Genomic DNA, 26,584 nt, shown 5'->3' with positions numbered 1-26,584 from the left:
CCTAATAATACATATTTTTTTTAAAAACACCCGGAATGCATCGGCAGAATGATTGGGCGTCACATGATTGGACATGAAAAACAGTGAAGACTGATGAAACGACTTGAAAACAGAGGGAAAAAAATCAACAAACCGTCAAAGTTTTCGGTCACCAGCACGCCAAATTGAGCGATCGGTCCATTGGTCTCGTTCAACAGACTGGAGTTGATCTGAATGGTGAATCCGTTGTATACTATGCCCTTCTCGCTAACCAGCGACTCGTAGCTTTCCGGAATGGGTGGGTCTACCAGAACGAGACATCAAAAATATTGATGTTGTCTTCCAAAAGCTTAACGCCAAAAAGGTCCAACCTGTGATGCCGCTCTTGCAGTGGAGCGACACTGGAGAAGCGGGTTGTCCGCAGCTCAGCGTCTCCATCGTCACATGGTAGGACGTGTAGTGTTTCAGGTCGGAGATGGTGCGGCTACAGCTTTGGTTGCAAGCGTTCGTCCCACGGATCACTTCCGCATTGTTTATATTGATGCGAAAATCATGAAACAGGCCGCTAGGTTTAGTCCAGGACAAAATGAGCTTTGCGTCTGGAGTGTCTGGACCGTCACATGCTAACTCTCTTACTGGGCTTGCGTCTGAAGAGGTAAAGGAATAACATTTATGCAGATTAGATGCTTGTGAATTGCAAGAATTTAAAGATTGCCTGGATAAACGAGCCAACAATATATCGGTAGTATGATTGATGATGAGCTTAGCCCTTAGGGGCAAAGTCATGCAGGCTAAATTTTCAAACCAGCTATCCTGATCCTTTCACCAAATCTATGACTGACCATTCATCCATCCATCCATCCATCATCTGCTACCTAATCCGGGAGCAGCAGCTTTAGCAGGGAAGCCCAGATTTCCTTCTCCCCAGCCACTTAAACATGCTCCTCCGGTGCGATCCCAAGGCTTTCCCAGGCCAGCCGAGAGACATGGTCTCTCCAGCTTGTCCTGGGTGGTCCCCGGGACCTCCCGCCAGTGGGATATGCCCGGAACACCTCTCCAGGGAGGCGTCCAGGAGGCCAGCCGAGAGACATGGTCTCTCCAGCTTGTCCTGGGTCGTCCCCGGGGCCTCCCGCCAGTGGGACATGCCCGGAACACCTCTCCAGGGAGGCATCCGAACCAGATGCCCGGGCCACTTCATCTGGCTCCTTCAACGTGGAGGAGTAGCGGCTCGACACCGAATCCCTCCCAGATGAGCGATGAAGGGAGAGCCCGGACACCCTGCAGAGGAAACTCATTTCGGCCGCTCGTATCCGGGATCTTGTTCTTTTGGTCACAACCCACAGCTCGTGACCATAGGTGAGGCTAGGAATGTAGATTGACTGGTAAATTGAGAGCTTCGCCTTTTGGCTCAACTCCTTCTTCACCACTATGGACCGGTGCAGAGTCCGCATCACTGCAGACGCTGCACCGATCCGCCTGTCGATCTCCCGCGCCCTCCCACCCTCACTTGTGAACAAGACCCCAAGATACTTCAACTCCTCCACTTGGGGCATGATCTCATCCCCGACCAGGAGAGGGCACGCCACCCTTTTCCAGCTAAGGACCACGGTCTCGGATTTGGAGGTGCTTATCTTCATCCCATCCGCTTCACACTCGGCTGCTAACCGCTCCAGTGAGAGTTGGAGGTCACGGCTTGATGAAGCCGACAGCACCACATCATCTCCAAAAAGCAGAGATGGAATGCCGAGGCCACCAAACCGGACCCCCTCAACGCCTCCGCTGCGCCTAGAAATTATGTCCTGTGACGGCCCTCTGGCCGTTTAATAGTTAATTTTCTGAGACTCTTCCAGTCAGCTGATCGTCGCCTCCACCAGCTGGCTGCTTCCCCTCCCACTATGACGAAAGCTGATCGACACAGGACGGACCAATGACGTCGCCGCCGCTGATTGGCCAAGAAAAAGGCGCCGAGCTTCATAAACCTGCCGTTGTCAACGCTCTAGGAGGACGCATTTGACAGCATTCTGCCGCGGTCCTCCTAGCCAGCTGTTTGCTCGGCATTCACTCTCGTTTGCATTTGATCGCTACTTTGATACACTCCCACTTTTTCGGTGAGGTCTTTTGTGTTTATTCATTATAGGATCGTTTTTGTTCACCACTGTAAATAAGAGCACTGAAGCAAGTAAGGGTAAGTCGCCATTTCTGTTCAACCCGTTTTGTATAGAGTAGGAAGTTAGGTTAGAAGCTGTCTTTTCTTTGTTCCTTTTACATGATCAGGGTTTAGTTAGCGGGTGGGGTTTAAGTGTAGTTCCTTTTGTTTGTTGTTTTGGCCTGGGCTTACCCTGAAGTCACGCTTCGTCGGCATTCTGTACATATTCATTGCGAGTTTGATTGTTGTGTAAATAAATTTGTGTCCACTCGTACATTTGAGTGGCTTGTTTTATGTTACGCCCTTCGCCAGCCGTCGTTGGGACGTAACATGTCCGTAAAAATTATTGAACAGAATCGGTGACAAAGGGCAGCCTTGGCAGAGTCCAACCCTCACTGGGAACGAGTTCAACTTACTGCCTGGTTAGCAATGCGGACCAAATTCTGACACCGGTCGTACAGGGACCGATTACAGTAGGCCTTACCAAGGGGCTCAGTACCCCATACACCCGGAGTACGGGGTACCGAGGGTATCTATGACTATGGCTAAAATGAATATACGTTTTTCTGCCTAGTTGGTTTTATAATACTAAGCCCTTACCAGTTCAAATAAAATCAAGTTAATTTCACCGTCAAGGGAGCCAATGAGGTTATCTTTTAACAGTTGATCAAGAAACTTGGTAGCAGATATATGATGATGGTAGGGCTTTCAACTCTGGACTCGCCAAATTCTTTTTTTGTTGTCACGGCAAATATCACAATCCACACTTTATATTTGTACATTATGCATCATTAGAGATGCTGTGACCTCACCTGTGCAGTTGGAAATCCATTTGGGAGCACTCTGAGTTCCATCTCGAGTCTCTGAGATGACTGAAAAATTATACCTACTGCCGGGCACCAGATTTCCGACTGTATGCATGGTTTGATTGGTCACAATACTTCCATTGACGGGCCAGTCCGAGCTTTCCCAGCTCAAAAGATAACGATAGCCTTCCTTGTAGTCATCAGCTCGAAGCCACTTGACTGTAATATTTTCCTCCTTTGCGGAAGTGTAGAGTAAGGGTACACGTAAGGGTCCTGAGGGAATTTGAGAGGTGGAAAATATGGTATATTAATATAGACGTACAATTACGTGGCTTCCAATCATCCATCTGCTGTGAATGGAAATGGGTTTATCACTAGAATCCTTTTGAAGTTGGAGGGTGGCAGCGAATGAACATTGCAGACAATGATTTGAATGAAAATTGAGTTTAGGTGGTTTTATAAACCAATTACAGTGGTATGAAAAAGTATCTGAAGCTTTTGGAATTTCTCATATTCCTGCATAAAATAACTATCAGTGTGATCTGATCTTTTATCAAAATCACACAGATGAAAAAACAGGGTCTGCTTTAACTAAAACCACCCAAACATTTATAGGTTTTCATATTTTAATGAGGATAGTATGCAAACAAGGGGTGCACGATATCCATTTTTTGAAACCGATATCGATAACTTCCGGCTCCTCAAAGCCGATACCGATACAATAACCGCTAATATATTAGGGCTGTCAAATGATTAAAAATTTTTAATCGAGTTAATTACAGCTTAAAAATTAATTCATCGTAATTAATCGCAATTCAAACCATCTATAAAATATGCCATATTTTTCTGTAAATTATTGTTGGAATGGAAAGATAAGACACAAGATGGATATATACATTCAACATACGGTACATAGGGACTGTATTTGTTTATTATAACAATAAATCAACAAGATGGCATTAACATTATTAACATTCTGTTAAAGCGATCCATGGATAGAAAGACTTGTAGTTCTTAAAAGATAAATGTTAGTACAAGTTATAGAAATTTTATATTAAAACCCCTCTTAATGTTTTCCTTTTAATGAAATTTGTAAAAATTTCAATCAAAAAATACACTAGTAGCCCGCCATTGTGAATGTCAATAAATACTTACACAATGCTCATAGGTGCCAAAGCCTATAAAATCAGTCGCACCCAAGCGCCAGCAGAGGGCGGCAAAACTCCATAAAACACAATTAACATGTGGGCATTACCGCCCGTTAACGCGATAATTTTGACTAGGGGTGTCAAACGATTAAAATTTTTAATTGAGTTAATTACAGCTCAAAAATTAATTAATCGTAATTAATCGCAATTAATCGCAATTCAAACCATCTATAAAATATGTCATATTTTTCTGTAAATTATTGTTGGAATGGAAAGATAAGACAAGACGGATATATACATTCAACATACTGTACATAAGTACTGTATTTGATTATTATAACAATAAATCCACAAGATGGCATTAACTTTATTAACATTCTTTCTGTGAAAGGGATCCGCCGATAGAATGACTTGTAGTTCTTAAAAGATAAATTTTAGTACAAGTTATAGAAATTTTATATTCAAACGCCTCTTCATGTTTTCGTTTTAATAACATTTGTAAAATTTTCAATCAAAAAATAAACTAGTAGCCCGCCATTGTTAATGTCAATAATTACTTACACAATGGTCATGGGTGCTGAAGCCTATAAAATCAGTCGCACCTAAGCGCCAGCAGAGGGCAACAAAACTCCGAAAAACACAACAAGTACAGCTTTCACTGTGCTGTCATTTTAATCTGTTTGAGCAGGGCATTTGTGCATTAATTGCGTCAAATATTTTAAGGGGATTAATTAAAAAAAATTAATTACCGCTCGTTAACGCGATAATGTTGACAGCCCTAATATATATATAATTTTAAAATGTATATTCACATGGGTTTTTGAACACGTGCAGGCCAAAAATACTACTGGTGGATTCAGCATAGACTTGCCTTTGACCTAACCAAAATTTTCATGATGACATGAACATTATTATAATTTAAAAAAAACAAAGACAAGAACAGTTTTGACTTCAAATAGAGTGCCCATATTTATTTTTTCAAATAAATAAAATTTGAGTCAATCACCATCAATTATATGGTATTATATATATATATATATATATATATATAATTATAATATTATTGATGATGTGTTCCCCTGAACAATGAGCGCTGAACTAAAACTAATATAAACCCAACAGGTATTGTGCCTTGTCAGCAGATTAAACATTTGGTGCAAGAGGAGAGGAGACTTTTGTGGTCTTGGTCCATGAAACAACTCAAACGCACACATCCCAATCCACCGACACCGTGCCAAAATTAATATCGATAGGCCCGATAATATATAATGTTCTTGGATTTATTGGGATGATGTCATAATTCCTATTATCGGACCGATAATTATCGGACCGATAATTATCGTGCACCTCTAATGCAATCACAAAAGGGGAAAAATAAATAAGTGAACCATCACATTTAATATTTTGTGGCAGCAGTAACTTCAACCTGACGCTTCCTGTAGCTGCAGATCAGTCTGTCACATCGATCAGGACCAATCTTGGCCCATTGTTCTCTACAAAGCTGTTGTAGTTCAGTCATATTCCTGGGTTAAATCGCTGTCTTTAGGTCATGCCACAGCATCTCAATGGGTTTCAAGTCTGGGCTTTGAGTTGGCCACTCCAGAACGTGTATTTTGTTCTTCTGAAGTTGATTTACTTCTGTGTTTTAGATGATTGTCTTGTTGCAGCATCCGTCCTGTTTTTAGCTTCAACTGTCTGACAGTCAGCCTCAGGTTTTCCTGCAAAACCTTTGAATTCATTCTTCCTTTAGTGATTGCAAGTTGCCCAGGCCCTGAGGTGGCAAAACAGCCCCAAATCATGATGCTCCCTCCACCATGCTACGCAGTGGGTATGATGTGTTGATGTTGGTGAGCTGTTCCATTTCTCCTCCACACACGGTTACATCAGTCCAAAAGATATTTTGCCAAAATGTCTGTGGAGTGTGCAAGTGCTTTTTTGCGAATATTAAACAAGCAACAATGATTTTTTTTTAGACAGCAGTGGTTTCCTCCGTGGAATCCTCCCACGAAAGCTTAGGGTTTGCGCTTGATAGTCAAACCGATGTCATTGCTATAATCTCACTCAATCTTCATTAATACCTTACTCAAGCCAGTCCCTGGCCTTACTTCATCGCCAGGTTAACAACTCTACTCCACGGGTTTGTGACTCTAGCCTTACCCTGATCCAAGATTTGTATTGCCCCTATTCAGCTCACCTTGTCTTTGTTTACATGCCCGCCTGACTGCTTTCGTAATATGCATTAAACTATTGCTACCCCAGCCACCTTGCCTGCCTTCTCTGCGCTTGGTTCCCCCGCTCACCCAAAACCGTAACAAGCAGGGGTGAAAGTGGCTAGAATTTCTTGCCGGAACTCCCCGACGTGAAGGTCGCCACAAAGCCAGAAATTTTATATATTTATTTAAAATTGTATTTTTTCAATGATTTGCAAAATAAAAGTTAACAGAAACAACAATAACTCCAACCTCCATCTTGTAATTATTATTTTCCCTCATTTCCTCACTTACTAAATGCCCCTGAATCTTATACCGGAACTGCGTTCCTGACCGTTCTGGCCCACTTTCACCCCTGGTTAACTAGTCCTGTCACCATCGAGGAAACCGATGCGGTCATTTTTTAACAAAGAGTTAATGAGACCGATACTTACTTGTGGTGACCGAATTGGCATGAATCCCTTGACTCCTAAAACCCAAGACCCCTACTGTTGCTACAGAAATGTTGTACGGGGTCCCGGGGAGCAGCTCATCAAAAGTATGACTCATGTTGCTGGTATTGACGCTTCTGTTTCCTTCAGTTGGCGCAATTGTTAGCCGGTAATAGAACTGCGTGTGGTTCATCAGCAGAGGTTCTGTCCACATTGCTTCTATTGAGTTTGTCGTCTTAGAGACTATCTCAATCTTCCCAGGTTGGTTCGGAACTGATTGAGTGAAAACACTTGGTTAACGCCAACCAGCAAAACCAAATATTGCGTGAAAAAATTAGTACTCACAGGTAGCGTTTGTAACAAATTCAGAAGATGCATTGAATGGACCGCTATGCGATATCACCTTGGCGCTGTAAAGACTTCCGGCAGACAGATCCTCAAAAAGCAAAGAGTTGTCCGTCCAATTCACTTCTTGTGACTGAACCGTGGAAGAGCCGTTGAGGTGGACGCTGTAAAGCTCCACGTTCCCCGGTGGTGTTTTCCATAACACCAGAATGGACATATTTGAGCCTTGACTGGACATACCGAGTTGGACCGCCTCAGGCACTGCTCGTAAACAATTTCAGGAGAAAAACGTTTCAGTTTGAGAAATGATTAGATATAAACAAAAAGTAAGTAAAAGTCATACTTGTGTACTGAGAGATGCACCGTGGTTTCGATTCGATGCCGTCCGCCGCTTGGACAAAAACGCAAATAGTACACCGCGTCCCAGGATTGAGCTCGGAAATGACCGTAAAGTTATCACCCAGACTTTCATTTTGGGAGGCGCAGACAGTTGTCTCCACGCGAAAGGTGTAATCGGGTCTGTGTTGCTGAGGATTCCCCCAAACCAGGCGGACTGCACTTGAGTTTATAGTGTCGGCCTTCAGATTAGGAATCTCATACGGTCCTAGAAAACATGGGCAGAATCTTTCACTTGGAATGCCTTGACAAAGTCCAATTTTGCACGTTCCAAAACTTCACGCAATAATCCAGGGTTACCCTCTAAACCCTAACCTTAACCCAAAATCCTAAACCCTAACCTTAACCTAACCAACAATCTGGTACGCACCAGAAACTATCTGGTAAACATCAGCATTTCTATAGCATTTTAGCCCGCGGACTTTTGCTCTGCAAGTTAGCCAATTGTTGTAAACATTAGCATTATATAGCATTTAAGCTTGCAGACTATTGCTATGCAAGTTAGCCAATTGTTGTAAACATTAGCATTATGTTGCATTTAAGCTAACGGACTTTTGCTATGCAAGTTAGCCAATTGCAACGATGCAATAATTGGCTAACTTGCATAGCAAAAGTCTGCTATCTTAAATGCTACATAATGCTAATGTTTACCAGATTAATTAAACGATCTGGTGAACATTAGCATTATATTGCATTTAAACTAGCAGACTTTTGCTATGCAAGTTAGCCAATTGTTGTAAACATTAGCATTATATAGCATTTAAGCTAGCAGACTTTTGCTATGCAAGTTAGCCAATTGTTGTAAACATTAGCATTATATAGCATTTAAGCTAGCAGACTTTTGCTATGCAAGTTAGCCAATTGTTGTAAACATTAGTATTATGTTGCATTTGAGCTAGCGGACTTTTGCTATGCAAGTTAGCCAATTGCAACAATGCAAGAATTGGCTAACTTGCATAGCAAAAGTCTGCTATCGAATGCTACATAATGCTAATGTTTACCAGATAAATTAAACAATCTGGTGTGCACCAAAAATGATCTGGTGAACATTAGCATTATATTGCATTTAAGCTAGCAGACATTTGCTATGCAGGTTAGCCAATTGTTGTAAACATTAGCATTATGTTCCATTTAAGCTAGCGGACTTTTGCTATGCAAGTTAGCCAATTGCAACAATGCAACAATTGGCTAACTTGATAGCAGACTGCTAACTTGCATAGCAAAAGTCTGCTATCTTAAATGCTACATAATCCTAATGTTTACCCGATAAATTAAACAATCTGGTGCGCACCAAAAATGATCTGGTGAACATTAGCATTATATTGCATTTAAGCTAGCAGACTTTTGCTATGCAAGTTAGCCAATTGTTGTAAACATTAGCATTATGTTGCATTTAAGCTAGCGGACTTTTGCTATGCAAGTTAGCCAATTGCAACGATGCAATAATTGGCTAACTTGCATAGCAAAAGTCTGCTATCTTAAATGCTACATAATGCTAATGTTTACCAGATAAATTAAACAATCTGGTGCGCACCAAAAACGATTTGGTGAACATTAGCACTATATTGCATTTAAACTAGCAGACTTTTGCTATGCAAGTTAGCCAATTGTTGTAAACATTAGCATTATGTTGCATTTAAGATAGCGGACTTTTGCTATGCAAGTTAGCCAATTGTTGTAAACATTAGCATTATATAGCATTTAAGCTAGCAGACTTTTGCTATGCAAGTTAGCAAATTGTTGTAAACATTAGCATTAAGTTGCATTTGAGCTAGCGGACTTTTGCTATGCAAGTTAGCCAATTGCAACAATGCAAGAATTGGCTAACTTGCATAGCAAAAGTCTGCTATCGAATGCTACATAATGCTAATGTTTACCAGATAAATTAAACAATCTGGTGTGCACCAAAAATGATCTGGTGAACATTAGCATTATATTGCATTTAAGCTAGCAGACATTTGCTATGCAGGTTAGCCAATTGTTGTAAACATTAGCATTATGTTCCATTTAAGCTAGCGGACTTTTGCTATGCAAGTTAGCCAATTGCAACAATGCAACAATTGGCTAACTTGATAGCAGACTGCTAACTTGCATAGCAAAAGTCTGCTATCTTAAAAGCTACATAATCCTAATGTTTACCCGATAAATTAAACAATCTGGTGTGCACCAAAAATGATCTGGTGAACATTAGCATTACATTGCATTTAAGCTAGCAGACATTTGCTATGCAGGTTAGCCAGTTGTTGTAAACATTAGCATTATGTTCCATTTAAGCTAGTGGACTTTTGCTATGCAAGTTAGCCAATTGCAACAATGAAACAATTGGCTAACTTGCATAGCAAAAGTCTGCTATCTTAAATGCTACATAATGCTAATGTTTACCAGATAAATTAAACAATCTGGTTTGCACCAAAAACGATCTGGTGAACATTAGCATTATATAGCATTTAAGCTAGCGGACTTTTGCCATGCAAGTTAGCCAGTTGTTGTAAACATAGCATTCTTTCGCATTTAAGCTCGCTGACTTTTGCCATGCAAGTTAGGGAATTGTTGTAAACTTTAGCATTATGTAGTATTTAAGCTAGCGGACGTTTGCTTTGCAAGTTAGCCAATTGCAACAATTGGCTAGCGGACGTTTGCTAGCTTAAATGCAATATAATGCTGATGTTTACCAGATAAATTTAAGTAATCTGGTGAACAACAAAAACGATCTGGTGAACATTATATAAAATCTACAGGAAGTCAGCCTGAATTGCCCCAAATTAACTGAAAGTGATTTGCAAATGCCCAAATCAATAGGAAATGCCTCCACATCTATAGGTTGGACCTAGAAATCCCCCAAAATAAGTGTAAAACGACCTGAATAGTCCCCAAATCTCTTCAGTTTCTAAGATTCCACATCATTCTGGATGCTCGCAGCAAAACCGAGCCGCACGGAAGAAGTCCTGTTCTAGAACCAAAACGCCTGTCCATCGTATTCCGTATTTTGGAATTAGAACCACAATATTGGTACGTACGAGTGAAGACGGACTTGATCCCAGGATCCGCCAAGGTGCCGTCCCCCGCTCGCGCAAAGACGCTGAAGGTGTAGTTGCTGCCGGAAACTAGGCCGGAGATGTTGGCGTTCAAGGTCGTGACCTTCAGTGGATCCGAACCATTGGCGACGAGCACCGTGTACGAGTAGTCCGACTTCATCTCGGGTTGCTTCCACGTCAACGACACTGAGCCGGTGGTAATTTCTTCCGCTTCCAGCTCGGTCACTGGATACGGTCCTGAGAAAAATGGACAACCAAATCATTAGTTGTGACTTTAACGGAGCAACCGTTAGCCCCTCTTGCTAAATTCACCTACTTGTATAATTGGTCGCTTGGACTTCCGTACTGCGATAGCCCAACACACCGATAGTTACGACAGAAATGGAGTTTGAAGTTCCGGATTGGAGACCGCTCAAAAAAAACCATTTTTGAGGCCCGATGGAGACACCTTTAACACTGAAATTGTACTGATTGTGATCCATATCATCCGGAGGGTTCCAGGTGAAATTAATGGAATGGACAGTCTGCAAATCCACTCGTACGGGTCCAGGAGGGTTCGGAACTGATAACCAGAAAAAAATAAGACTTTTAGAGGTCACTTGCTTTTTAATTTTGTGTCACTTCCTGTTGATTTTGGGAGGATTTCAGGGTCACTTCCTTTTGGTATCAGGTCACTTCTTGTGTTATCTGGAGCATTTCACTGTTTATATCGGTCATTTCCTGTTGTCCATAATAATTCAAACATAGGGGTGTCCATATGTGCACTTGGCACCAGGACACCCTAGGCCGTAGTTCGATGATTAACTTTGTGATCGTATCATTGGACGTGCGGCCGCATGTTTTGGACACTGGTGTAGAGAGGGGCGGAGCTGTCAACTGAACACCATTTGGTGGTGTGTTGGCTCCGATGGCGGGGGAAGATGCTGGCCAGACCTGGCAGGCCCAAACGTATTGTGAGGGTGTGCTGGGAACGTCTGGCAGAATATCTGTCAGAAAGAGCTTTAACACCCACCTCCAGCAGAACTTCTCCTTTGTCCCGGGGGAGGTGGGGGACATTGAGTCCGAGTGGGCCATGTTCCGCACCTCCATTGTTGATTGTACTGAGTTCAAGATCGGCGCTGTGGCCGTAAAGTGGTTGGTGCCTGTTGTGGCGGCAATCCCCGAACCTACTGGTGGACACCAGTGGTAAGGGATGCCATCAAGCTGAAGAAGGAGGCCTACCGGGCCTTTTTGGCCTGTGGGACTCCGGAGGCAGATGACAGGTACCGGCTGGCCAAGCGGACAGCAGCTTCGGCGGTCGCCGAGGCAAAAACTAGGACATGGGAGGAGTTTGGCGAGGCCATGGAAAACGACTTCCGGACGGCTTCGAGGAAATTCTGAGAAGAGGAAAACAGTGCACTATTAACACAGTGTATAGTGAAGATGGGGTACTGCTGACCTCGACTCGGGACGTTGTGAGTGGGGATAATACTTCGAAGACCTCCTCAATTCCACCGACACCCCTTCCTTTGAGGAAGCAGAGTCTGGGGACTCTGAGCTGGCCTTTCCAATCTCTGGGGTTGAAGTTACTGAGGCGGTCGGAAAGCTCCTCGGTGGCAAAGCCCTGGGGGTAGATGAGATGCGCCCGGAGTTCCGAAAGGCTCTGGATGTTGTTGGGCTGTCGTGACTGACATGCCACTACAACATCGCGTGGACATCTGGGACAGTTCCTCTGGATTGGCAGATCGGGGTGGTGGTCCCCCTTTTAAAGAAGGGGGACTGGAGGGTGTGTTCCAATTATAGAGGGATCACATTCCTCAGCCTCCCCGGTAAAGTCTATTCAGGGGTGCTGGAGAGGAGGGTCCGTCGGGAAGTCCAACCTCGGATTCAGGAGGAGCAGTGTGGTTTTCGTCCCGGCCGTGGAGCAGTGGACCAGCTCTACACCCTCCGCAGGGTCCTCGAGAGTGCATGGGAGTTCGCACAACCAGTCTACATGTGTTTTGTAATGGTGGCAGTAATATCACACTCTTGTTTAGGTATGAGCCCAAAAAGTAAAGCTAATTACATTTATAACTCCTTTGAAAGTCTAGCACTATCAATTATAGACGCTAACTGGAAGAACCAAAAACCAGTTCTTTTCATAGTGGTTTACCGTCCCCCTGGTCCCTACTCACAGTTTTTGTTAGATTTCTCTGACTTTTTATCTAGTATTTTGCTAAGCTGGGATAGAATAATAATTGTAGGGGATTTTAATATACATGTTGACGATGAAGGTGACTCCCTTGGTAAGGCCTTTAATGACCTACTAGATGGGACTGGCTTCATTCAAAATGTAAATAAACCAACTCATAGCCACAAGCACACCCTGGACTTGATTTTAACCTACGGTACAAAGATTAGTGATTTTAGTGTCCATCCCCACAACCCCGTACTGTCTGATCATTTTCTAATTACCTTTCAGTTTGTGCTTCAAGATAATCCGCCACTAGTGACTAGAACTCAGATGAAAAGGATATTAGGTGATCGCTCTGTTTCAGAGTATAAACAGATAATTCAGCCTATATTTGCCTCCATGTCATCTAATTATGAAGGAATAATGTCCGGCCTTGCTGTTAATGACGAGTGTGTTGATCGTGTTATGTTTACGCTTCGTACTACCCTCGATGTCGTCGCTCCCTCCAAATTAAAGTTTGTCAAGCCGAGACGAGCCTCTCCCTGGTATAATGCTGAAACACGCTCTCTTAAACAATCGACACGTAAATTAGAAAGACTTTGGCGCCGTTCCAACACAGAGCACACCCTCTCTGCCTGGAAACACAGCTTAGTGACATATAAGCAGGCCTTGCGTACGGCTAAAACCAGATATTACTCATCCTTAATAGAGGAAAACAAAAATAATCCTAGGTTTCTGTTCAGCACTGTAGCAAGGCTGACAAACAGTCACAGCTCAATAGAACCTTATATCCCAACCACCCTTAGCTGCGATGACTTCCTAAAATTTTTTAAGAATAAAATCGCAACTATTAGAAATAAAATAAATGAATCACTTCCAGTTATTAGGTCTGATAAAGTGCAGACAAAGAATTCGGAATCTCCTATAAACCCCTCTAAAATATTAAATAACTTTACCACTGTAGACCAAATTGATGTAATTTCAATTATAATGTCCTCCAAACCATCAACGTGCCTCCTCGACCCAATCCCAACCAAACTTTTTAAAGAGACCCTGCCTCTAACTATTGACACTATCTTAAATATAATAAATACCTCATTAGTTACTGGCTACGTGCCGCAGTCCTTTAAATATGCAGTTATTAAACCGCTCTTGAAAAAACCTACTCTTGATCCAGAAATTTTGGCCAATTATAGACCTATTTCTAACTTACCATTTCTCTCCAAAGTCCTTGAAAGAGTGGTAATTAAACAGCTCTGTCAGCACCTACAGAACAATAGTTTATTTGAACAGTTCCAGTCTGGCTTTCGAGCTCATCATAGCACTGAAACCGCATTAGTTAAAGTAACTAATGACTTGTTACTTGCCGCTGACGTTGGATTAGTCTCGATCCTAGTTCTGTTGGACCTGAGCGCAGTCTTTGACACAATCGACCATAATATCTTATTGCAGAGATTAGAATGTGACATAGGCATTAGAGGAGCAGCCCTCTGCTGGTTTAAATCATATTTATCTAATAGGTACCAGTTTGTCAATGTAAACCAGCAATCATCATCGTACTCTGGAGTTAGTTATGGTGTGCCGCAAGGATCTGTCCTCGGGCCCATCTTGTTTACGCTGTATATGCTTCCTCTAGGTAATATCATCAGAAAACATAGCATTAACTTTCATTGTTACGCCGACGACACACAACTGTATTTATCAATTAAACCTGAGCAGGTCAGGCAAGTGGAAAAACTAAGCGCCTGCGTCCGAGATATAAATACCTGGATGAGCACTAACTATCTTCTACTTAACCCTGAAAAGACAGAAGTCCTTATAATAGGCCCGAAAAATGTTAGAGACTCTTTAGCTGCCCAGATAGTCACTCTGGACAATGTAAGTGTAGCCTCCAGCGCCACAGTTAAAAACCTAGGAGTTTTATTTGACCCTGACTTATCGTTTAAAGCACACATTAAACAAACCTGTAGAACGGCTTTCTTTCACCTGCGCAACATCGCCAAAATTAGAAATATTTTATCTAAAAGCGATGCGGAAAAATTAATTCACGCGTTCGTTACATCGAGATTGGATTACTGTAACTCCCTACTTGCAGCTTGTCCTAAAAGCTCTCTAAAAGGTCTTCAGCTAGTCCAAAACGCAGCAGCAAGACTTTTAACAGGAACCAATAGAAGAGAGCACATCACCCCTGTGCTCCAGGCCCTTCACTGGCTTCCAGTCGAGTTTAGAATTAAATTTAAAATACTCCTTCTTACATGTAAGACCATTAATGGGTTGGGGCCACCTTATCTCACCGATGCTCTGGTTCCATACCGCCCCAAAAGAACACTCCGATCTCAGATTGCAGGTCTACTGATAGTTCCCAGGGTTTCTAAAAGTACTGTCGGAGCTAGAGCCTTTAGCCACCAAGCCCCTGTTTTATGGAATCAGCTTCCAGCTAGTATTAAAGAAGCCGAGACAGTCTGCACATTTAAGATTAGATTAAAAACGTTCCTGTTCGACAAAGCTTATGGTTAGGCTAGTTGAAGTCGGAGTAGACTCACAGTTTAGTCTAAGCTGCACTAGAAGCTATAATGCTGGGGGCAGTACAGCCGCTGAGTTCTATCTCCTTTTCTTACTCTACCTACCACTTGTCTTACTTTATTTCTATTTTCCAATGTTAATATCTAGTTGTCTAGTCTCTTCATCACTAGTCACCCGGTGTCCCCTTTCCCCCCTCCCCTCTGGGGAGGGGCTATTTTTCAGCTGCAGCCTCCTGACTGTCCGGACCCCTGGCTGGATAGACGTCCTCGCTGCTACCCCCGTCTCATCTGACTAGAGGGACCTCTTCTTGCTCCTTTACTCCACTGTATTTTTACGGACTATAATTTCGCTTGCTAATTCCCATTAGCCGTTCTGGGGTTCCTGTCTATCCGTCCTGGGAGTGGATCTCTCCTGACTGTGGTACTCCCCAAGGTTTCTCATTTTTCTCCCAATTGACTCTGGAGTTTTTGGAGTTTTTCCTTGCCGGCATGGAGGGTCTTAAGGATAGGGGATACCCAGGACTTGAACTGTATCTATTCATCTTTGTTGCTTCATTTCTAATTGTGTATCATATTGCCTCTGTAAAGCCCTTTGAGACTTCTGTTGTGATTGAGGGCTATACAAATAAAATTGAATTGAATTGAATTGTTTTGTAGATCTGGAGAACGCGTTCGACCGTGTGCCTCAAGGACTCCTGTGGGGTGCGCTCCAGGAGTACGGGGTCCCGAGCCCCTTGGTAAGGGCTGTTCGGTCCCTGTACGAACGGTGTCAGAGTTTGGTCCGTATTGCTGGCAGTAAGTCAAATTTGTTCTCAGAGAAGGTTGGACTCCGCTAGGGCTGCCCTTTGTCACTGATTCTGTTCATAATTTTTATGAACAGAATTTCCAGGTGCAGTCGAAGCGTTGAGGGCGTCCAGTTTGGTGACCTCAGCATTGCATCTCTGCTTTTTGCAGATGAGGTGGTGCTGTTGGCTTCATCAAGCCATGACCTCCAACTCTCACTGGAGCGGTTCGCAACCGAGTGTGAAGCGGTCGGGATGAAGATCAGCACCTCCAAATCCGAGACCGTGGTCCTCAGTCAGAAAAGGGTGGCTTGTCCTCTCCGGGTCGGGGATGAGATCCTGCCCCAAGTGGAGGAGTTAAAGTATCTTGGAGTCTTGTTCACGAGTAAGGGTAGGAGGGAGCGGGAGATTGACAGGCGGATCGGTGCAGCGTCTGCAGTAATGCGGACTCTGCACCGGTCCGTAGTGGTAAAGAACAAGCTGAGCCGAATGGTGAAGCTCTCGATTTACCAGTCGAGCTACGTTCCTATCCTCACCTAGGGTCACGAGCTGTGGGTCGTGACTGAAAGAACACGATCCCGGATACAAGCGGCCGAAATGAGTTTCCTCCGCAGGGTGTCTGGGCTCTCCCTTAGAGATTAGGGTGAGAAGCTCGGTCATCCAGGAGGGACTCGGCGTCGAGTCGCTACTCCTCCGTTTTGAGAGGAGCCAGTTGAGGTGGCTCGGGCAACTGGTTCGGATGCCTCCTGGACGCCTCCCCGGAGAGGTGTTTCGGGCATGTACCACCAGTGGGAGAACCCGGGGATGACCCAGGACACGCTACGTCTCTTGGCTGGCCTGCGAACGCCTCGGGACCCCACCGGAGGAGCTGGTTGAAGTGGCTGGGGAGAGGGAAGTCTTTTGGGGTCACTTCCTGTTGATATCAGGTTACTTCCTGTTGATTTGGGAGCATTTCAGGGTTACTTCCTGTTGATATCGGGTCACTTCCTGTTTATTTTGGGGCATTTAAAGGTCACTTCCTATTCATATTGTCTCACTTCCTGTTAATATAGGGGTTATTTGGGATCACTTCCTGTTGTTTTGGGGGCATTTCAGGTTCACTTCCTGTTGATAACGTCACTTCCTGTTTATTTGGGGTCATTTTTGGTTGAGGTCCTGTTGATTTGTATACAGGAAGTGACACAGAACGTGAAATGCCCCAAAATTAACTCATTGGTTGCCATTGCCCGCCATAGACGTCCAATCGCGTCTTCTGGTAATCAACTCAATTCAATTTTGACATGGTCACCATAATGCCTTTAAACTAGAGTACAAATTGAAGAACGAGGAGTTCAACTCACAAGTCGCGTTGCAGATTTCTGAAGAATTACTCTGTAAAGGTCCGCTTCTGCTCGTCACCACCGCACAGTAAAGCACCCCCGGTTTTAGGCCTGGAAATAGGCTACTTGTTGAGTTCTTCAGTGTGTCATTCCGAATTGCACCTCCGGAGCTATTGCTCAACATCACAATGAAGGATTCTACTTTTCCCGCTGGAACACTCCAGGACAAAGACATAGTAGTGGTCGTTCCTATGAATCGGAGGTTTGACACTACCTCAGGCCCTGGAACAAAAAATAATATGTGTCATATCTGCCATATAATGGCAGAGATGTGTATTGTAACAGAGTAGAAACTAGTGTTGCACTGATAATAGTTATTAGGGTTTAAGCTAAGCTAAGATCACATACATAACATACGATAAACCAAGCTAATAAGCTAAGCTAAGAACCTAACCTAAGCTTAGCTACACTAAGCTTACCTAACTTAAGAACATAACATAACATACTGTAAGCTAACCTAACCGATACTGAAGCTAACCTAACCGAAGTTTAGCTACCTAAATTTAGCAAAGCTAACCTAACTTAAGCTAAGAACATAACATACTGTAAGCTAACCTAACCTAAGTTTAGCTACGTTAACCCAATTTAAGCTAAGTACATAACATACTGCAAGCTAACCTAAGCTGAGATAAGATCACCAAACATAAGATACGCTAACCAAACATAATATAAGCTAAACTAAGTTAACAAGCTTAGATAAGAACTTCTTACCTAACTTAAGCTAAAAACATAGCCGCTACCTAACTAAGTTTAGCTAAGCTAACCTAACTTAAGCTACGAACATAACATACTGTAAGCTAAGATAAGCTAAAATAAGCTCACCAAACATAAGATACGCTAACCTTACTTAACATAAGCTAAACTAAGTTAACAAGCTAAGATAAGAACTTCACCTCACCTAAGCTTAGCTAAGCTTACCTAACTTAAGCTAAGATCATGACAGCTTCCTAACTAAATTTAACATAAGCTTAACTAAGTTAACAAGCTAAAATAAGAACTTCACCTCACCTAAGCTTAGCTAAGGTAACCCAAGCCTGGCTAAGCTAAACCAACCTAAGCTAAGAGCATAACATAACACAACGTAATGCAATCTAATGTAACGTAACATAATGTAAGCTAAGCTAAGACAAGGTAACCTAAGAACATAACATAACATACTGTAAGATAACCTAAGCTAAGATAAACTAACCTAACCTAATGTAGGATAAACTAACCCATTAAGATAAGCCAAGATAGGAACTTAACCTAACCTAACCTAACCTAACCTAACCTAACCTAACCTAACCTAACCTAACCTAACCTAACCTGTAAACATAACATAACATACTGCAACCTAACACAACACGCTGACCACTAGGCCAAAGAGCCCATGCTAGCAGCTTTAGCAGCCAACGCGACCTCTTGAAGGCATCGGGAGGGAGGTTTCTATGCAACACACAGGACGGACCTGCATGCACCTGTCACCTTCACCCCCCGAAACCTTCACTGCCAATCAGGGTCACGGCACCAATGTAACCGGTCTGCATGGAACCGCGTGATACAACTCGATGCTTCCCCTTCGTGCAGGTCAGAACTCGCACATGGCATTTTTGCAGGGCATGCACATCCATGCCATTGAGGTTTATGCACATCCAAATTTTCCATTCAATTTAAATGGCAGAAAAACATGTGTGGCTGTGATTTTTGACCATATCCTTAACTTTAAAGTGCATTGACATGCAACTGGCACCCAAGTCAGGCTATGCCATTGTCGACTAAAAAGATCCAAATTTTCCATTCCTTTTGAATAGCAGGAAAACATGTAGTTGGGATTTTTGACCTTACACTTTACAGCACATTGACATTCAACTGGCACCCAAAATAAGGCTATGCCACATACCAAAATCCATTTTGCCACATACCAAGAAAATGCCACATACCAAAATCCATTTTGCCATATAACAAAAGAAAATCCCACAAGCCAAAAAATGCTACATGCCGAAATACATTTTGCCACTTGGCAAAAATATGCCACATACAAAATCAATTTTGCCAAATACCCAAATAAATGCCACATGCCGAAATACATTTTGCCACTTGGCAAAAATATGCCACATACAAAATCAATTTTGCCGCAAAAAAAAAAAAAAAATGAAAAAAGCCACATACCACAAACCATTTTGCAACATACCAAAAATAATGCCACATACCAAAATCCACTTTGCCACATACCTAAAAAAATGCCACATACAAAAATTCATTTTGTCACATGGCTAAAGAAATGCCACATGCAAAATCAGTTTCACACCATACAAAAAAATGCCACATACCAAAATCCATTTTGCCACATACCAAAAAAAAAGCCACATACAAAAACCCATCGTGCGCCCATACAAAAAAAAAAAAAGCCACATACCAAAATCCCTTTTGCCACACACCGAAAAAATGCCATATACTAAAATCCATTTTGCCACATACCAAAATAAAATGCCACATAGCTAAAACCAAATGCCACATGCCAAAATATATTTTGCCACATAATAAAAAAAATACCAGATACCAAAATACATTTTGCCACATACTGAAAAAATGCCATATGCCAAAATACATTTTACCACATACCAAAAAAATGCCACATGCCAAAATACATTTTGCCACATGGCAAAAAAATGCCATATGCAAAATACATTTTGCCACATACCCAAAAGAATGCCACATACCAAAATCCACTTTGCCACATACCGAAAAAATGCCACATGCCAAAATCCATTTTGCCACATACAAAAATAATGCCACATCCCAAAAACAATGCCACATACCGAAAAAATGCCACATGCCAAAATCAATTATGCTACATACTAACAAAAAAAAGGCCATATACCAAAATCCATTTTTCCACATACCGAAAAAAATACCACATGCTAAAATCCATTTTGCTATATACCCAAAAAATGCCACATACCAAAATCCATTTTGCTACATACCAAAAAAAAAAGCCACATACCAAAAAAATGCCACGTCAAAAATCCTTTGTGCCAAATATGAAAAAAAATGCCACATGCCAAAAAAAATGCCACATGCCAAAATCCATTTTCCACATACAAAAATAAAATGCCACATGGCAAAAAAATGCCACATGCCAAAATACATTTTGCCACATGGCAAAAAATGCCACGTCAAAAATCCATTGTGCCACATACCAAAAAAAAAATGCCACATGGTAAAAAAAATGCCACATGCCAAAATCCATTTTCCACATACCACAATAAAATGCCACATGGCAAAAAAAATGCCACATGCCAAAATACATTTTACCACATGGCAAAAAAAAATGCCACATAGCTAAAACAAAATGCCACATGCCAAATACCACTTTTCGTTCTCGGCCCTGCTACGAACGCTTGTAATTGGATAAAAGAAATCAAAATGATCATAATTCTATAAAAATGGTATCTGTGCAACACTAGCAGAAACATGAGTGAGCCCATACTTGTGTATTGTAATGTGTTTTGCGACTTCGACTTCAGTCCCTCCACGACTGTCCACACAAAAAATTCGTAAGCAGTTCCGGGGATCAGATTGGAGAAGGTATACATTTGTATTTCAGTTGTCACATTTCTAATAGTCGTGTTGTCCTGCAACACAGTTAGCAGATAGACGTAGCTGTCCTTGTAGTCGCTCGATTTGGACCAATGTAACTGCACGGCTGTTGTGTTGAAATCTACAACTTGGAGTTCAGGTACAGCTTTGGGGACTGCAACAGAGACAAGGGTTTTATCGGAAAGTCAAGATCAGAAACAATTTTAGGGATGTCTTACTTGTGGAAGCGACTGTATGCTCGGTTGCAGATCGAGTTTTTAGTGGCGCTAACGTTATGACGGTAACGTTGTACTTAGTCCCCGGTTCCAGGTTTTGTACGATTGTGGTGTTATTAACGATCGTTTGATGATTCACATGAGTTCCTGTCAAGTCGTAGGTGTCCACCGAGTATTCGTAATACGTCTGCGCCCCATGCGGGCTGGACCACGCCACTTGGATTGAGGTGGTATCCAAAGGACTGGCCGCGAGGTTTAACACAGGGTTGGGCACTGAAAAAGTGGAAAGTAGGTGTGTTCCAGAAGTTCAAATGCTAAAACCCTAAAGTATTCTAGAAAGTAATGGACTCACAGGTGTATTCCGACTGGTCAACAGCAGAGCTCATCAGATTTTGGGGTCCAACCGTGTACACGGTTAAATTGTACGAGGTTCCAGAAGAAAGCTGTGACAGCACCACGCTTTCGTTGCCGGTGTTAGCGGTTTCCACTTGGCCACCAGGTTTTTGGTAGGTGACCTTGTAACTGATGTTGGGAGCACCCTCCATTTTATGAGGGGTCTTCCACTGAAGGTGAAGTGAAGCATTTGTCTTTTGACTGACAACCAGGAGACCAGGCGGCGTAGGAACTGAGAGTCGTGCAAAGACAGACAGATGTTCAGGTTTGGCATAGCGTTCCAAATGAAGATCTGAATGAACTTACCGGTGGCGAATGAGATCCGGTCCGATGCGCTGCTTTGGTTTCCGGCGACAGCGGTCACCGTGATGACAAAAAGTCTCCCAGGATACAAATCGCCAAAACGGGCTGTCTTGACACTGGTTCGGTTGTTGGCGAAATAGGACAGATCTGGATTGGAGATGTTCACCTTGTAGAAATCTGCTTTTCCTCGCGGTAAGGTCCACTTAAGGTCCAGGTAGTCGGTTCCTGACGTGGCCGTTATTTTTTCAGGCTTCTCCGGTCCTGAAAACAAAGAATGTTAGGGTCTTTACGCTAAGGACCAACAATCTGAAGTTGCATGTTTCTTACTCGTAACCGTGGTCAGTACATAGGGTTCTCCGGTTTGCTTGTCTCCAGCAACACTAGCAATCGTGACTGTGTATGACGTACCAGGAATCAAGTTTGGTAGCACCGTGAAGCTTTCATTTACGTATTTGCTGGTGTTGTTCCACTTCACCTCGTATGAAAACACCTCACCAATCGGGGGCTTCCATGTTAGAGACACCGCGGAGGTGTTTGAGGAAGCGTAGGCTTCTGGAATCGGACCCGGTTCTACGCAGAAGAGCCATCAAGATAAGATGTAGCGTGCAACAAGTAATCTAGCGAGTGGTCAAAAATGTTCTTACTTGTGTATTGCGAAACGGTTGCAGTCTGGCTTTCAGTCTTTTCATCGTCCGCTAGAGTAGTGACGTTAATTTTGTACATGGTCCCTGCAGACAAGCCAGTAATGGTTTTGGACGGGAGAAACGTTTTTTCTTGTTGGGAGGCTTTTCCATCAGTCCATTGGACCATGAAGAACGAGTAGTTTCCTTCTGGTTTGGTCCAGTTGACCGTTATTTCAGATGTTGTGACTCGCGTGACTTGAAGATTGGTGACGTGATAAGGCGCTGAGACAAAAGGAGAGCTAAGTTAATCAGAAGGTTAGCATCACTGCCATTAATATGATTATGAGCTTAGCCCTTAAAGGCAATGACATGGGAGCTAAGCTAAGCTAAGCTAATTTTCCAAGCTGCATTCTTTACAACACGATTATGGTCTTACATTAAAAATAGAATTATGAGGTCTTCCTATGATTTTGGGGCATTCCAGGGTCCCTTCCTGTTGAGTTTGAACATTCCAGGGTCATTTCGTTCAGATATTAAGTCACTTCCTGTTGATTTTGGGGTGTCTTAGAGTAACTTCCTGTTGATTTTGAAGCTTTCCAGGTTCACTTCCTTTAGATATCAGGCCACCTGATTTGGAGGCATTACAGGGTCACTTCCTGTAGATTTTTAGGCACAATTAGTGCACTTCCTGTTTATATTGGGTCACTTCCTGTTGATATGGGGGAGTTTAGGGTTACTTCCTGTTGATTTGGGGACATTTCAGAGTCACTTTCTGTTCATACTGGGTCACTTCCTATTGATTCGTGGACATTTCGAGGTCACATCCTGTTGATTGTAATGCATTCCAGGGTCACTTCCTGTTGATTTTTGGGCATCTCAGAAGCGCGAGGTAGCAAAGGATCACTGTATTATGGATGGTAGCTTATGCATTACATGTAAAGCCACCATTCTTTCTTTTGTCCTCCAAAAAGTCAGCTAAGCTCATAATCGTATTGTACAGTTGTTGTTTTTTGTTTGTTTGACAAAAATGTATTCTCTTCATAGTGAATGTTTGATTTGAGGCGGCTACCGCATTGCTTAAACATTCACAAGATGTTTCGTTTCCTCATTTGAGATGAACTCACTCGTGGTGACCTTTTGGCAGCAGCCGGAACAGTTGAGGAAAACTTCATAAACGGCTCCGGCAGTCAAGCCGCTCAGCCGACCGTGTCCCGAAACGTTCCCCAGGGATAGTACGCAACCGGAAAGTGCCATTTCTGTTGTCGTCTTACTTAAAGATTCGGTCTCATCTCTGTCACATTGTCGATCTGTCGGGTGGGAGAAAAGCAAGGATATTGTTTTGAAAGAGACATATTTTTTAAAAATATCTACTTTTTGAAATGTGTGTACGCACCATTGCAGTACAGAAAGGAGCCCTGAAAGTAAACAGGAAAAAACTCATTTTAGTTACATGCAACAGTAGATATCACCATTGACTTTGAATTACCGAATTAGTCTGAAGATATGCTGCCTTCAAATGCCCTGGGAAAGATCATTTTAGCAAACATTTGGTTAAGAAGTATGAGTTTTACGAATATGCACACTACGTTATGATGTTGGCCTTAAACTAATGTGCAAATTGATGATAAATCTTATTAAAAAACAAAACAGATTTGTGATTATTATTCATGGTATTTTGAATAAAAATGATCCTATATGGTAAATGGTAAATGGACGGTACTTATATAGCGCATTTATCTGCATGGGTACCATGCCCAAAGCGCTTTACATTAGTACACATTTACCCGTTCACGCACACATTAACACACCAATGGGGCTGCTGTCATTCAAGGTGCTATCAACCCATTGGATATATATTTTAATAATAGTGTATTTATACTTTATAGCAAAAAAAACAACAACCAAAAAAACACTTTTCATCATTTAAAAAAAATAGACTAAAATATGATCAATTATTTTATACTGTTAAAATATATTTTTCAATAAATGTTTATTAACAATTTTTAGAAAAACAAGGATTTTTAGTCATTAAAAAAAGTAGTTTTTATATTATTAAATAGGGATGTCCTGATCCAGGTTTTTGCACTTCCGATCCGATACTGATACTGGCCGATACCAATACTGGCCTATCTGAGCATGTATTAAAGTTTAAAGTAGGGCTGTCAAACGATTAAAATTTTTAATCGAGTTAATTACAGCTTAAAAATTAATTAATCGTAATTATTCCTAATTAATCGTAATTGATCGCAATTCAAACCATCTATAAAATATGCCATATTTTTTTGTAAATTATTGTTGGAATGGAAAGATAAGACACAAGACGGATATATACATTCAACAAACGGTACATAAGTACTGTATTTCTTAATTATAACAATAAATCAACAAGATGGCATTAACATTAGTAACATTCTGTTAAAAGCGATCCATGGATAGAAAGATTTGTAGTTCTTAAAAGATCAATGTTAGTACAAGTTATAGAAATATTACATTAAAACCCCTCTTAATGTTTTCGTTTAAATAAAATTTGTAAAATTTTCAATCAAAAAATAAACTAGTAGCTCGCCATTGTTGATGTCAATAATTACACCATGCTCACTCATGGTTTAACACATAAAATCAGTTGCACCCAAGCGCCAGCAGAGGGCGCCAAACACCAAAAAGCAACAAGCGAACATTACACTGTGCTGTCTTTTAATCTGTTTGAGCAGGGCATGTGCGTTAATTGCGTCAAATATTTTAACGTGATTAATTTAAAAAATTAATTACCTCGCGTTAACGCGATAATTTTGACAGCCCTAGTTTAAAGTTTTTTAGCCTCCTTACTTAGTTGTCAGACTCATGTTGAAAAGGGTTTTAGTATTCTTGATGACAACTAGCCAGCTGAATTAGGTGAGTTTAAATTAAAGTTGCACCGATACCGATACCAGTATCGGCAGGGGGCGCCGATCCGGCCCGAATTGGTGGTATCGGTATCAACGAATACCAACATTTAGGGCGCCGATACCATGTACTGTCCTCCCCACGTGAACTAACTTCCCAAATCCCGATGCATGACATCTGTATGTCTTTGTCTCGAAATTACCAAACGAAATTAAATCCTTCATCTTCAATTTTAAGGATGTAAAGTACAATGCATTTCCGCGACGTTACGCCGCTCATCTAACATGGCATTCACAAACGATTAGCATGCGTAAGCTAACACCGTCTATTATCGCGCCGATGGGACCAGAAAGGTCAAAACCGTGGGAGACAAAGCAAACTCATGGTTTCATGATGACCAATGAGTGGCAAAGTAAGAGCGCCGTACTTCAAACTCGTCCTGTTTATTAAAGTCGATTGTCATATGTGTTGTGCAGTAATGATCAGAAGTGACTTCTGTGGCCAGAAAACAAGCGCCGCGCGCACACACTAGATATCATCAAATAGCAACCTAGATGTAATACATAAGATCTCCTGCTATTAGCTGCGTGAGCCCAGAGCGACACGTAGTCCATATACTACATTGAAGAATTAGAAACCTCCATGACTGAATGGAAGTTAAGCAGGCCAAATCAATCCATACCAGTGACTATAGATAATGCTGCAAATACTGTTAATTCAGTACATGTTACAGATGGACTCGGACCACAAATAGGATGTTTTGCTTATATGGTAAATATAGCTGCTAAGAGAGCTGCAGCAATTAACAGTGTGCCCCACTTTACAAACAGTAAAGATTGTTCTCAGCACTTATATACAAAATTTCTTCAGATGAGTAAGAAGTAAGCACATAAATATTATGCACTAAAATGCGTGTTTATATGAAGTTATTTTTGCTTGTTAGCAAATAAAAATAATAACAGTTGTATTTTCTGTTTCAGAGCATTAAATGTATTGAAATGTATCGAAAATCGTAACAAACCATGACTTAACTGTATCGTTGCATCCCTTATACGTACATATACACACACATATATATGTGTGTGTGTGTGTGTTTTTTTTGCAAACTGAGTGGTATCGGAATTATATCGGTATCGGCCGATACTGCACAGCCAGGTATCTGTATCGGTATCGGGCCCAAAAATGGTATCGGTGCAACACCAGTTTAAATAACACACAATGGTTGGTAACAAGAAAACTGACCTGTTTATTCAGTGA

At 42.0% G+C, this 26,584-nt stretch overlaps 1 protein-coding gene across 2 annotated transcripts in view; it reads right to left on the bottom strand.

Annotated features, from left to right (window-relative positions):
- ptprja (protein tyrosine phosphatase receptor type Ja) overlaps positions 1-26,584 on the bottom strand; it is an 80,960-nt gene that overhangs the window by 26,535 nt on the left and 27,841 nt on the right. For both annotated transcript variants that reach the window (XM_057836310.1, XM_057836311.1), the window contains exons 2-18: positions 23,838-23,859; positions 23,569-23,751; positions 22,466-22,726; positions 22,149-22,391; positions 21,825-22,082; positions 21,478-21,750; positions 21,129-21,398; positions 20,801-21,064; positions 17,293-17,553; positions 10,813-11,058; positions 10,479-10,733; positions 7,409-7,669; positions 7,066-7,326; positions 6,724-6,993; positions 2,938-3,204; positions 351-626; positions 134-283 (exon numbers count right to left, since the gene is read on the bottom strand). In XM_057836310.1, the coding sequence (XP_057692293.1) occupies positions 134-283; positions 351-626; positions 2,938-3,204; positions 6,724-6,993; positions 7,066-7,326; positions 7,409-7,669; positions 10,479-10,733; positions 10,813-11,058; positions 17,293-17,553; positions 20,801-21,064; positions 21,129-21,398; positions 21,478-21,750; positions 21,825-22,082; positions 22,149-22,391; positions 22,466-22,726; positions 23,569-23,751; positions 23,838-23,859 (4,021 nt within the window). The remainder of the gene's footprint in view (positions 1-133; positions 284-350; positions 627-2,937; positions 3,205-6,723; positions 6,994-7,065; positions 7,327-7,408; positions 7,670-10,478; positions 10,734-10,812; positions 11,059-17,292; positions 17,554-20,800; positions 21,065-21,128; positions 21,399-21,477; positions 21,751-21,824; positions 22,083-22,148; positions 22,392-22,465; positions 22,727-23,568; positions 23,752-23,837; positions 23,860-26,584) is intronic.

The sequence above is a fragment of the Corythoichthys intestinalis genome, chromosome 5 (genome assembly GCF_030265065.1).
Source record: "Corythoichthys intestinalis isolate RoL2023-P3 chromosome 5, ASM3026506v1, whole genome shotgun sequence".
Lineage (NCBI taxonomy): Eukaryota > Metazoa > Chordata > Actinopteri > Syngnathiformes > Syngnathidae > Corythoichthys > Corythoichthys intestinalis.
Note: the sequence above shows the minus strand (reverse complement) of the source record. Positions and strands in the feature narration are given on the sequence as shown.